At 36.2% G+C, this 14,414-nt stretch overlaps 1 protein-coding gene across 10 annotated transcripts in view; it reads right to left on the bottom strand.

Moving 5' to 3' along the window:
- The window catches only part of YAF2 (YY1 associated factor 2), a 65,787-nt gene that overhangs the window by 19,073 nt on the left and 32,300 nt on the right, over window positions 1–14,414 (bottom strand). For 3 of the 10 annotated variants that reach the window (XM_067696215.1, XM_067696216.1, XM_067696217.1), the window contains exons 4-5: window positions 13,990–14,089; window positions 12,909–12,994 (exon numbers count right to left, since the gene is read on the bottom strand). The exons of the other annotated variants lie outside the window; for them this stretch is intronic. In XM_067696215.1, the coding sequence (XP_067552316.1) occupies window positions 12,909–12,994; window positions 13,990–14,082 (179 nt within the window). In that variant the 5' untranslated portion in view covers window positions 14,083–14,089. The remainder of the gene's footprint in view (window positions 1–12,908; window positions 12,995–13,989; window positions 14,090–14,414) is intronic. 10 annotated transcript variants of the gene reach the window in all.

Genomic DNA, 14,414 nt, shown 5'->3' on the forward strand with positions numbered 1-14,414 from the left:
AACTACACGTTGCTTTAGTGTTCAGTGTATAGCTGGCAATCAAAAATACACCTCCCAATTTTGATTCAATGTGATCAGAATGGTCATAAGGTTTTTTGCTATACAAAGAAAACATTATTGAATATACTGAATTTTCCACCTTAATATAAACTGTTGCAGTAAAAAGTATTTCGATTTCTTTAAAAACTGGTAACATCTGAAATGATCATTTCTATGATTTCTAGAGATTTGCTCAAGTAGTATATGTATCTGAACAATATGTTTAAAATCTTGAATAGTATGAATATGTTGATTTAGGGTACAATACAATAAATTTAATTTTTAGTTTAAGAAAAAGCCAAATATGGTATATGGGGTTCATCACCGAGAGACTGACTTTCCCACTAAAAATAACCAGGAAGTTAATTAATATTACATTTACCACTGACTCAATTTGAAATATGCAAACTTTCAGCATTTTAATGAGACAAAGTTGATCAAGAATCTGAGAGTTCAAGAAATAGCTTAAGAAACTATCTGTAATTTTGGAGTCATGTTCAATTTTAACATCCAGAATTATCTGAGCAAGCCATTGCTTGTTACCATTTCAGCAACCTATAATTGTAAGTTAGCAGAAATTAAGCAGGAAAAGAAATATACAATATGGGTAACCTGATCTATACAGTTCAAGCTCACAAGCCCTATAGATCATCTAGTAAACAACATCTCTTTCACAGATGTGACTTATTATAAATAACTATTAGTTCTTAAAATACTATTTTGTTTTTATTACTTTACAGTGATAATTTTTTTTTTAATTACCAAAAACTAGTGGTATGCTTATATATCCTTTGTGTTCCAAGGATACAAAACGATTGAGATTCAGTGACATAATGTTTGAGTCTGGCTCTTAAATAAGATTACCTGGCGTCTAATCCTACTCTGATACTTACTTAAAATCTCATTTCTCATTTATAAAACCGTAACTGTGGGAAGTAAATATTGTGGGGAGTAAAAGTTGTGAGCATGAAAATACATTAACACATTGTCTTATACATAATAAGTATTAACAAAGAACAAGAATAAACTTATTTTTTCTTCTTCTTTGAGGTTATTCAAACAATTGAGTATATAAAAAATCTGAGGGTTTCCCTGGTGGCGCAGTGGTTGACAGTCCGCCTGCCGATGCAGGGGACGCGGGTTCGTGCCCCGGTCCGGGAAGATCCCACATGCTGCGGAGCGGCTAGGCCCGTGAACCACGGCCGCTAAGCCTGCGCGTCCGGAGCCTGTGCTCCGCAATGGAGAGGCCACAGCAGTGAGAGGCCAGCGTACCACAAAAAAAAAAAAAAAATCTGAAAGCTAATATGTGAAGGTACTACTAAAATATGATTTAGGAACACATCCTTATAAGAGATTAAGTTTTTCATACTTTGTCATCTTCAAACAAAATGGCAATGCTACACTATAAAATCCCAATTTGGAAAAAACTAAAAGCTATTTGGTTTATTCACTTCACCTCTGTGTTTCCCAGTTCCAGAGTTGGGTTAGATGACTGCTGCTAGCCTCCAAGACAGTCTCACATCTCTTGGCATTCATGCCCTTGAACAGGCTCCTCCTACAATGAACAGTGCTAATTTGTACCAACAGAAGGATACTGCAGAAATGGCTATAAGTGGGACTTCCGAGGCTAGGTCATAAACAACACTGTGCCTTCTATCTTGCTCACTCTTGATCACTCACTCTGGGGAAGCCAGCTGCTATGTCATCAGAACATTCATGCAAGCCTAGGGGGAAGTACACGTGGCAAGACACTGAGGCCTCCTGCCAACAACAGCCAGTGTGAGCGCACCATCTTGGAAGCAGATATTGCAGCTGAGTCAAGCCTTCAGATGACTGAAGCCTCAGTTAACATCTTAATTGCAACCTCATGATAAACCCAAGGCCAGAACTACCAAGCCAAGCTGCTCCCAAATTCCTGACTCACAGAAACTGCAAGAAAATAAATGTTTTGGAATGCTGTTACACAGAAATATATAATAAATCTGTTTGCCAAAAATCCAGGTGAAAAAACAGGGGTTTCTGGTGTGGGAAAGGGGAACATGGAAGAGGGAAAGGGAGAGGAATGGGAATAGATCTAATCAAAGTGAACAGAATAAAACAATGCAAAGTGTTGAAAATGTTTTAGGCTGTTATCTCTAGGTTTCAAAGATCATTTTAATTTTCTTCTTTGTCCTTTTCTATATTTTCCACACTTTTAACAATCTATCTTACTTTTAAAAATAAAAACAGAAATATGCTTTTTAATTCTAAAAACTTTCTAAATTTCATGTGTATAATCTTATTAGGTAATAATCTACTTGAAAATAACTGAAGGTCAACTGTTGAGATCACTACTGACTTCAAAGCTTCAGCTATTATTTGTAGTGAGGTGGATGAACCTAGAGTTTGTCATACAGAGTGAAGTAAGTCAGAAAGAGAAAAACAAACACCGTATGCTAACACATATACATGGAATCTAAAAAAAAAAAAAAAAAGAAAAAAAATGGTCATGAAGAACCGAGGGGCAAGATGGGAATAAAGACACAGATCTACTAGGGCATGGACTTGAGGATATGGGGAGGGGGAAGGGTAAGCTGGGATGAAGTGAGAGAGTGGCATGGACATATATACACTACCAAATGTAAAATAGCTAGCTAGTGGGAAGCAGCCGCATAGCACAGGGAGATCAGTTCGGTGCTTTGTGACCACCTAGAGGGGAGGGATGGGGGGGAGGGAGGGAGGGAGGGAGATGCAAGAGATATGGGAACATATGTATATGTATAACTGATTCACTTGGTTATAAAGCAGAAACTAACACACCATTGTAAAGCAATTATACTCCAATAAAGATGTTAAAAAAAAAAAAGCTTCACCTATATGCAAGGCACTGTGCTTAATGTAAGAAGAGACTAAAAGATGAAGACGACATGGTTCCTAACATCATGGAGCCTCAATTTAGTAGGAGAAACTGTCAAGAAGAACTCAATAATGGCCTAGAACATGGTATATTCTCAATAAATATTTGTTGAATAAATATGAGGGGTAGGAAATACTAAAAGAGCGCACCTACAATTGGGAGAGTCAGAGTGGAAAAGAAACGTGTCAGGGAAGCCTTCCTGAGGAGCTGGTAAGTAAAGTGAGCCTTACGTGTAGAGACAAAGGTGGAACGGCAAGTTGCAACCAGACTATGCAGAGTTCTGATTGCTAGAGTCAGTGGTCTGGAGTCTGGATTTTATTCTGGAGGAATAAGGAGCTATCACAAGTTCAATCTATATGCTATTCTCTCTAGCATGTTTGAAATTTTACATAATGTTATAGAAATAAAAGTTTAAAACTTGAATCTTGTTTTGAATCCTCATTGCTGACAATGCAAGGGCATCAGGGTCAGACTGGAAGCAAGGAAAATCATTAAGAAATCATTACTATAGTTGAGAGAGAGGCGGTAAGTGTCTAAAGTAGGGCTTTAGGGGCTATGTGAGAGAGCATATGTAAGGAAAGTACTCAGAAGTCTATTTGGATTTGGGGGTGTCGAGACAGAGGGGAGGAGTAAACAATGACATCAAGGTTTACAACTGATGCCTAAGGGCATGATGATGCCACAATAGCAGAGACGTACTTAAAATTTGCTATTTGGCCTTACATATGTATATATATACTAACACATACATATATACAAGTTATCTATATATTATCTGATGTTTAAATGTTACATACATTATATATTACAAAAGTTATATACAATATATAACATTTGCAGCAGATATAAGATCCTTAGAAATTTTATTCTCATTCTGTTTCCTAGGTTAATATTAATATTAGATGAGATTTCATAAGTACCAACTGATGGTATACGCTACAGATAGACAGGGAAGGTAAACAAACCCACTCTAAGTATCAGAAGAAGAAAATTACCCTAGTATAAGCACATTTTGTTGATAATTCATATACAAATAATCAGTTCAAGACAAAAAACAGGTTATATAATATATATATATCACTGTAGCATATACTTTCTAAATAATAAAAGCAGCTACACTTAATTTTGAAAATGTTAATCACAAATTGTGATCAAAATTGTCTGTTTTAATATATTATACAATGCCATACAATTTGCTTTTGTCATTTTCTTTAGATTGTTTGTTCTATTTAATTCAAGATGCCTACAATCACAGAGATCTCATTCTAATTTAAAGAATGTTCTTTTAAAGATACCTATCCTGTAATTAGAACGATTTTAAAAATATTGAGCCCAGTAATACAAATCACTGCTAGTCTGTTTCCTTTTGATTATACTACATATTAATTTTTCAGAGGCATAAGTAATCAACAAATGGTTATTATCTTCTGTCCGCTAACAGAAGAGTTAATTCATCCTTTGTAAAGTTCTCCAAAATTTGGATTAATGACTATATATGAAGTTTAGGGCAGAATATCACATTTCTTAGAATAAAAACAGTATTCTGAATGTAAATAAATATCCACATGTTTGCCAAGACAGATTTAGCTCTAATCAGTTAAAGTACATCACAAAATAGTAAGTGACCAACTTAAGTTGTACAGAAGTGAACTAAATTAACTTAGAATGAATGGATTATAATGATATATGCCAAAATAACTAAAAAGGGGAATTTAAGGTTTAATGATAACATCAAATATAAAGAAACCTGCAACAAAAAGAGGCTTACCTAAAGTAAAAGAGGGTAGGAAAAGACTACAGAAGGAATTTCTAGTGATGAACAGAGTCCTGATTTAGGAAAGACAAATGTCCTCTACTCTCGGCATGTCTCAGCCAAACACAAGTGAACTCCCAGCTTCTCTTTCCAAAGACAGTAAGGAAACCCGTTCAGGATCCTCTATCTCTAATGATCCTAAGAGATTTAAGTTAAATTTACTTTCCAAATCAGCTGAGGAAATAGTTGTAATTTTCCGTTCCATCCCATAGTTCCCCATCTGATTCATACTAGCCAAAACTTACTTTAGAACAGAGCTAAAACACAAACGTATGGTTGAAATGACAAATTTATAAACACATACAAGAAATCAACCAGCAGGCATAAATGACTACTTCAGATCTTTGCTTTTTGATAAAAGGAAAGTATAAGGAAGAATAGAAGTATATTAGGCCCAATGAGATAAATAAAAAAGAAATTTGAGAAGACAAACTTAAAATCTTACACAAGATTACAGCAGTTAACACATACTATGTACTAATAAATGGAAGCTATGTGCAGAAATTTTTGGTGGACAAGGCCACAAATAAATTTTACTAAAAAACACTGCCACTAAGTTAATAGAGACCAACAATGACTACAAATCAACTCGGTTTTTAAAAATAACAGTAACTTTCTATAAAAGCGCTTTCTTAACATAGCATTTACTAAGTTATCAACTATATTTAGCAATTCACTAGTAATAGTTCAGTGCAAATGAAAGATACTATACATTAATATTCAAAGTTAAATGTAGTCAAACTGAACATTTAGGACGTGTGCATTTTATTGTATGTTAATTACACTTCAATTAAATAATTAAATGTAGCAAGACTTTAGTTATGAGTAACTGAAGGTGAAATATTTAGATAAAATTGATTTTTCCAGCTAACTAAAATATACATTTCAAAAAAACAAATCTTTTTTATTTTGTTCCTAAAATTTATTACATGCTCCACTGTCTTAGTAAATAGTATAACATATAAAAGCTATTAATTTTTAAAAGATGTCTTATGTGTGCCAAGGATCATACTAAGCTCTTTACATTCACTAACTTATTTAATTTCAAATTCCTTTTTATATGACAAGGAAACCAAGGCTCAAAATGTTTAAGACATCTGCAATGATCATATTCCAAGTCATACTCAACTCCAGGTCTGCCTGACTCTAAAGTCTGTACTTTTTTTTTTTCCCCCAGCTTTATTAAGGTGTAATTGACAAAACTGTATATAATTAAGGTGGACGTGGTATTTTGATACACGTATACATTGTGAAATGTTAACCACAAACTAACATATCCATCACCCCATGTCACCTGTTTTTGTGGTGCTGAGAACATTAAAGATTTACTCTTTTAGCAAATTTCCAGTATACAATATTACTAACTACAGTAACCATGCTGTACATTAGATTCCCCAGAACTTACTCATCCTGCATAACTGAAACTTTGTACCGTTTGACCAACATTTCCCCATTTCTCCCACCCCCAGCCCCTGGAAGCAACCATTCTGCTCTGCTTCTATGAGTTCAACTTTTTTAGATTCCACATATATGTGACACCACGCAGGATTTGTCTTTCCACAGCCCATACTTACAACATGTCACAAGGCTGTCTTGTCTTGCTTACTCAGAATCACCTTTTAGAACCTCATGCAGCATGTTATTCTGGAGCCATTAAGATGTTTTGGGACATCTGCCCTTATCTGAAATGGCAGTTCCAGAATGCTGTCTCATTCTAGCTGGTGATTCTTTTCTCTCCTGTCTTGGCATCAGCTACCACTTCTCCGTATATCTGATTTGGGCAACCTTAGTCTTCTCAGTCACAACTCTAAGCCCCAAGCTGCTTCTAATTTAATATCTACCATAATCAAAGAAGAAGGGAAAATTGCCAAGAATAAGATCTTATCAAATTGGTGATCATATTCTATATAATTGTTTTACATCACTGTTAACAACTGTGACACAAAAAAATTGCATGAGGCAGAATACGGTTGTAATTCTTAAAGCTGCATACAGCACTCTAGAAGCTAATGGGGGAGATGTGGATGATGAGGAAGAGGTGACTACAGAGCTCCCTATCCCTTCTGCAATGAAAGCAGCTCTGCTTTCACTTTATTAATTGGAGCTCCAAACAAAATTATATGAGATTTCATTTTTATAAATTTATTTATTTTTGGCTGCATTGGGTCTTCACTGCCGCACTCCGGGCTTTCTCTAGTTGCGGCGAGCGGGGGCTACTCTTTGTTGCGGTGCGCGGGCTTCTCATCGCGGTGGCTTCTCTTGTTGCAGAGCACGGGCTTTAGGTAAGCGGGCTTCAGTAGTTGTGGCACGTGGGCTCAGTAGTTGTAGTGCATGGGCTCAGTAGTTGTGGCTCGCGGGCTCTAGAGCGCAGGCTCAGTAGTTGTGGCACACGGGCTTAGTTGCTCTACAGCATGTGGGATCTTCCTGGACCAGGACTCGAACCTGTGTCCCCTGCACTGGCAGGCGGATTCTTAACCACTGTGCCACCAGGGAAGCCCTATGAGATTTTTTTTTTAATGGGAAAACTATTAAAATAAACTAACCAAAAACACTGTAGGACTGTGTTTGTGGAAATTACTGAAAAATGGCTGAAAATTCAACAAGGTGGATAGTTCTTGAATCTAGTAACCGAATGCCCAGAACAAAGCACTGAATGTTATCCCAAGGGTTTGGGGATTACTTCAATATCACGCTTCTCTAATTTCTATAACTCTTAGCACATCTAGAACAAAGTTAAATAATACTGAAGAGAATTTCCTTGCCTTGTTTCTAATATTAATATCACTTAATTTCTAATATATCTCCATGAAGCACTTTCCTGATTATGGTTTTGAGGTGCATATTTTAATTATGTTATGGTTTTATTAAAGACTGTTTCCAGATTTTTTAGGAGAATGTTTTTACATTTTTAAACTCAATTAATTGAGGTTTTTTTGTTTTGAGGTTTGGGAAGGTTTCATGGTTTGGTTTCTAGTTCTTGCTTTTTTATTAACTTAAATTTTCATCGTAGAGTGTATGGTTGATAACACCTTTTTCCTCCCAGTTTTCTTTCTAGTACTTATTTTTGAAAATGTCACATGGGGAATAAAAAAGGTGTCGTTCTTTTTACAATAAAAAAGTATGATATATTATATCAGATTTCTTGACTATATAATTCAGAGTCTCCATATCTCATATCTAATCTCTCTGATGTGGCAAGGACTGAAAGATGTTTTAAAGTCTCCTGTTACTGTTATATTTCTTTCTCTTCCTCCTTGAATTTACAGTTTTCACTTTAAACACTTCAATGCTTCATTTTCGGAAAATAAAGATTTGTGGTTCTCTTCATATTGGTAACTGTATCCTTGATTATCACAAAGGGCCTCCCTTTTTTTCACCTGATGTTTACTGCTTTTAATTCAGCACTGTCTAGCAATACCATCCAATGATTAATTTTTTGTTTTTATTTGCCTAGTATCTTGTTTTGACTATCCATTTACCTCCAACCCCCTTAGTAATTTTGTTCTAGATATCTCTAACATCAAGTGTGTAGCTGGGTTTTGTGTTTTATCTAATCTGAGTCTTGCTGAACAGCTAAGCTTATGTCATGGGCTTCTATTGTTTTAATAAGCACATATGATCTTGCTTTTATGTTTTCTGGGTCTGTTTTTCCTTTCATGCTCATTCTTTTTATCTTCCATCTTTTGCTACACAGTTATTCACATATTAAACAAATGTTTACTGAGCACCTACTATGTGCCAAGTACCATACTTAGTGTTAAGAACACAATGGTAAACAAAAAAGTTAGCTACATACATACAATTACAAACTGGTTTTGTTCTTCTCCACCCCAACTCAAATACCATTAGCAATTCTAACAGGAGTTGGCGTAGATAAGGCTTCCAAGGAAGATTGCTCACATGATCTGACATGCTCAGACTTAAGTAACACAAAGGAGGTGCTCCAATGAAATAGTGGGAGAAAGATTATATTGGGCAGAAAGTAAGCAATGAGTGTACAAAGGTGGCAAAGAACTCGGTGGGCTATAGAAACTGAAGGAAAGGCTGAAGGATATTGAGCAAGGGGGAAGAACTACATGAGATTAAGAGGTAGAAAGGCCATATCAGGTCTTCAAATGGGCCAAGTTAAAGAAAGAATCTTGGCTTTATTTTAGGTACAATAGGTATCCTGAAATACTTTTAAATTTTAAACGTAGAGAATGAAGCGTGACACGTATGGAACTGAAGAGACCAAGTGGTACAGTATTACAGTAGCCCTGACAGGAGACGGTGGTGACTTGGAGTAGTTGGCAAATGGTGAAGATGGATCCAAAGATTTTAATCAAGGTAGTATTATCACTCTTCCTCTTACCCTTCTCCCAGTTCTGGAGTTATGTGGTCTACTTTTAGACCTATTCAAGATTACTTTTACATATAGTATAATTTGGTTGCTTATTAAAAAGACATGCTACATAAACTCATTCATTCAGTAAATATTTATCAAATGTTTATTACTGCCAGGAAACATTCTAGGCATGGGAATATAGCAAGAAAGAAAAAAAATCCCTAGCCTTGCAGAGCTTACATGTTGTGAAATAAAATAAAACTAAGTCTTCTTTATGTATCTCATTATGTCCTACCATAATATTCTAAATCGGGTAACATTAAAGCATTTTTTGATGTAGTATAGTCATTCATTCACTCAACAGACATTTACCAAACACCATCTATGTACCAGGTCCTACTCTACAGGTATACAGAAATATGCCCTCATGAGCACACATATTAATTGCTAGAGATAGGCGCGCGCACACACACACACACACACACACACACACACACACACAAATATATATATATATATATAATTTATCTGTATTATTATAAACAAGCATACACATATATATTATTATATGTGTGTATGAGTAGAAGGTAGGAGTAGAATAAAAATAAAGCAGGGTATGGGAAGAAGCACAGAAGTGTTATTTTTCTGCAGGGAAATCAGGTAAGCACCTCTCATGAGGTTACTCTTAAGCAGAGTTCTTAAGCAGAGTCCTCAGTGAAGTGCAGGAGGAAGCCATGCAGGTATCTAGATGTGAAACATTCCAGGAAAGGCAAAACCGACTGTAAAGGCCCTGAGGCAGAAGGCTGGTATGTTCAAAGAACACTAAGGTGACCAAAATGTCTGAACTGCAATGAGTGAGAGAGAAAATGGTAAAATCAGTCTGAAGAGGTGGCCAAGGACCAGACCATGCAAAGCCCTCCTTTTCTACAATGGAGATAACTTGGAATTTTATTCTAAGTAGGATGGGAAATGAAGTAGGATGTGAAGGTTCTGAATAGGAGAATAACATGATCTGACTAAAGTTAAAACCAAAACTACTTGGTTGCCCTACTTAGAATGGTCAAAATCTAGAACACTGACAACACCAAATGCTGGAGAGGATGTGAAGCAAAAGGAACTCTCAGGTACAGTCACTTAAGAAGACAGTTTGGTAGCATTTTATAAAACTAAATATACTCTTACCATACAATCTAGCAAGTGTGCTCTTTGGTATTTACCCAAAGGAGTTGAAAACTTATGTCCACACAAAAACCTACATATGGATGTTTACAGCAGCTTTATTCATAATTACCAAAACTTGGAAGAAACCAAAATGTCCTTCAATAGGTGAATGGATAAATAAACTGTGGTACATGCAGACAATGGAATATTATTCAGTGCTAAAAAGAAATGAGTTATCAAGCCACCAAAACACATGGAGGAATCTTAAATGCATATTACTAAGTGAAAGAAGCCAATCTGAAAAGGCAAATACTGTATGATTCCAACTATATGACCTTCTGGAAAAGGTGAAAGTATAGAGACAATAAGAAGATCAGTGGTTGCCAGGGGTTGGAGGAGGGAAGGATGGAATAGGCAGAGAACCGAAGACTTTCAGGGCAGTGAAGCTATTCTGCATGATGTTATAATAGTAAATACATGCCATAATATATTTGCCCAAACCCATAGAATGTGTAACACCAAGAGTGAATCCTAATGTAAACAATGAACTTTGGGGGATAATTATGTTTCAATACAGGTTCATCAATTATAACAAATGTACCACTCTGGTGGGGATGTTGATAATGGGGGAAGCTATGCAAGTGTGGAGGCAGGGGATATATGGGAAATCTCTGTACCTTCCACTCAGTTTTGCTCTGAACCTAAAACAGCTCTAAAGAATAGTCTATTTAAAAAACAAAAACTGATTGCTTTAGAAGAGTGAATATAAATGGTATGAATGACATATCCCCTTGCAAAACAGTCTGGGGGAGATTTTAAGGTAATGTCCTTCTTATAGTTTCCCAAGTCAATCACATTTAGAGTTTGTGGTCCACAAGGCAAAGCTTTGAGACACGAAGATCCATAATTAAATTCTGGCTCTGCTACTGAATGACTTCTGTTCTTATGTAAGTCACTTAACCTTTCTGGACACTGCTTTCTTGAGAAAATAATTACAATAATAATAGTCATTCTACAAAGGGGTTTGTGAGGATCAAATTAAAATGAGCACTGGAAACTTTAAAAAAAAATTACCTGGCTGTTATTTAGAGACCAGATGGTAGGGGAGCAGAGAGTAATCACAGAAACCAGTTAGGAACTTACTACAATAGGCAGGCAGGAGATGATGGTGGCTTATATTAGGACGGCAACAACAGAGTGTGGAAGAAGTGGCAGAATTCCAAATATATTTTGGAGGTACAGCAGACAGGATTTGTAGATGAATAGGAAGTAAAGGATAAGAGAGAGAGTGAGGGGAGAGAGAATGTGTCATCAGAAAGAAGGAATTTGGGGAGAGAAATCTAAGTTCAATTTTGCACATTAAGATTGAGACACCTAGGACTTCCCTGGTGGCACAGTGGTTAAGAATCCGCCTGCCAATGCAGGAGACAAGATAACGCGCCCTCGTCCAGGAAGATCCCACACATACTGTACAGCAACTAAGGCCATATGCCACAACTACTGAGCCTGAACTCTAGAGCTCGTGAGCCACAACTACTGAGCCAGCGTGCCACAACTACTGAAGCCCGCGCACCTAGAGCCCGTGCTCTGCAACAAGAGAAGCCACCGCAATGAGAAGCCCACGCACTGCAACGAAGAGTAGACCCCGCTCACCCCAACGAGAGAAAGCCTGCATGCAGCAATGAAGACCCAACGCAGCCAAAAATAAATTAAAAAAAAAAAAAAAAAAAAGATTGAGATACCTAGAAGACACGAAGTGGAGTTGCCTTAATAACTGTCTAATGTTTCACACTCAAAAAAGTGGGAGATGTTTACATCTAACTTATTGAAAACACTCACTGTTTTACAGCCACATCTTAAACATGCATATGGTAAATAGCAAGACCTTTCAAATGCCAATATCAGTTAAACTATTATACCAACAGGTGATTAAAACAAGACAGACATGGTTTTAACCCTTAGTTTACAGTTTAGTGTGAGAAACAGAAAAATACACAAGTAATTAAAATATATGCACTATGGGAGAAGTCCAAAATGGAGGAAGAAATTTAGGCAGAGATAAAAACTACCTTAACATCACCTATAAATAACACTCAAATGCTGCACTCACGACGCTGGGTGACGTGCACTGACCATATGGGTATTATGAACATAGTAGGGTTAGGAAGAAAATAGAATGGGATTGAGATTCTACTAGAAGGGAGATGGAGTAACAAACAGGTAGGTTAAGAAAGACTGGAAACTCCAAACAGGTACGAAAGTTAAACAAAAATTAAGACAAGAAAACAGCCCAGGAAACCCCAGAATCTGAGCATTTATATATTCAGAGCCCAAGTAATCTCATGTTAGAAGAATAAGGTTTGGCACTCTTTGAAATAATTTACAAAAGATTGTTCTGCTGGTACTGGGACACATGGATAAGCATCAGAGGTTACAAATTCATTTACTGAGAATAATCTTCTTAAATGTCCCTCATCTAGGAAAGATGAAACCAAAAAGCTATTAAAATGTCAAGTCACATGTCTTGTACCTTAGTTATGGCTTTATTTTGCAGTATGTTCATTCTCAAACAGTATCAACTAGGGGAAAAAATGGGTTGATTTGAAAATCTCCAAGCCCTTAGTATCTTAGAGAATGGATACTCAATTCCCGTAAAGTAAGATGTTAGATCTCACCTCATAAAAAAGAAGTCTGCATGTAAGGAAACCTTCTGCTTCAGAGCAGTGACTTTGAACGAAGAAAGGAGAGGTTTGTTACCCTGCTGGGATGTGGGAAATAACAATGACAATAATGTGCAGTCAACGCTTGAAAAACAGAGGGCTTAGGGGTGACCACCCCCATGCAGTCAAAAATCTGAATATAACTTATAGTTGGCCCTTTGTATCCAGGGTTTCTGCACATCCATGGATTCAATCAGTGGCAGACTGTAGTACTGCAGTATTTACTATTGAAAAACATCCACGTATAAGCAGACCCATGCAGTTCAAAGGTCAACTGTATAATGCTACCTACTCTAGCCCATGTAGAAGATCTGAGTCTGATATTCTGATGAAAGGAGGAACTGATACTCTGATTAAAAGCTTATAGGAAGGAAACTTTACAATTTATCTAAAGAAATTAAGTAGGCCTGGATATGAGAAGACATTACAGAAAGACCTAAATGGTCTGTCAAATTTAGGAATGCACAGTAGGGTTTCAGGTTACCAATAATCAATAGTAAAGCTAAGCACCTATGAACAGGTGAAGCAATAAAAGAAAAAAAAATACTCAAAGCATCTTTAATGAGAAGTAACAGACGGAGAACTATATAAAACCAAATGTTTTTCAGATGCTCCAAATCTGCACTGTATAATACAGAAGCCATATGTGGGTCCTGAGCACTTGAAATGTGCTCATCTGAATTGAGATGTGCTCTAAGTATAAAATACATCCCAGATTTTTAAGACTTAATATGAAAAAGATTGTGAAATATCCTGCTAAAAACTGAAAGGGTAATATTTTAGATAAATTGAGTTACATTTTAATTTGGCCACAAGAAATTTTAAAATTATATATATAACTCCCTTTTGTGGCTTGCATTGTATTTCTACTGGACAGTGCTGTTATAAATTAGTCATGTTTAATGTGAAGCCTTAAGTTAATAGGACTATTTTTAACATTTTCGTTGAATTTAATAGTTTGTTCCTTTAGTACTAAATTCCTCTTGGGTACATCCTGAATAAGATGATTTTAATGTGAAGAACAATGACAGCTTACCAGACTGTCCAGAAAATAGACTGAATCAAATATCTGGGGAGGGGCTTGAGCCAGCAGGATTGTTCCACCCAATGTTAGCCAGGCTCTCTTCATGTTATCTCTGGCAAAAGGGTAACATAGTAAGAAAGAAGCACTATGTACACATAGAACAGGATTTGACCAATAGTTTAGTCAAATCCATCCAGGATAACAATAAACTTTGTTTTAGGATTTTTCTCAATTACAATCCTAGTGTTAAACTTACAGTGTAAGATAAATATCTTTCACTATGATTTATTCAAGCTTACCCATTCTCAGCAATTTTCAGATATTCAAATTCACCCTTTGGGGAAAGAGCTCGCCTAATTTCAATTTGCTATAAAGGAAAACACACCTCTCTCATTAGGGTGAAAGGAAATAACTGTATTACTTTTTATGAGATACCA

Source organism: Pseudorca crassidens, chromosome 11 (assembly GCF_039906515.1).
Source record: "Pseudorca crassidens isolate mPseCra1 chromosome 11, mPseCra1.hap1, whole genome shotgun sequence".
Taxonomy (NCBI): Eukaryota; Metazoa; Chordata; class Mammalia; order Artiodactyla; family Delphinidae; genus Pseudorca; species Pseudorca crassidens.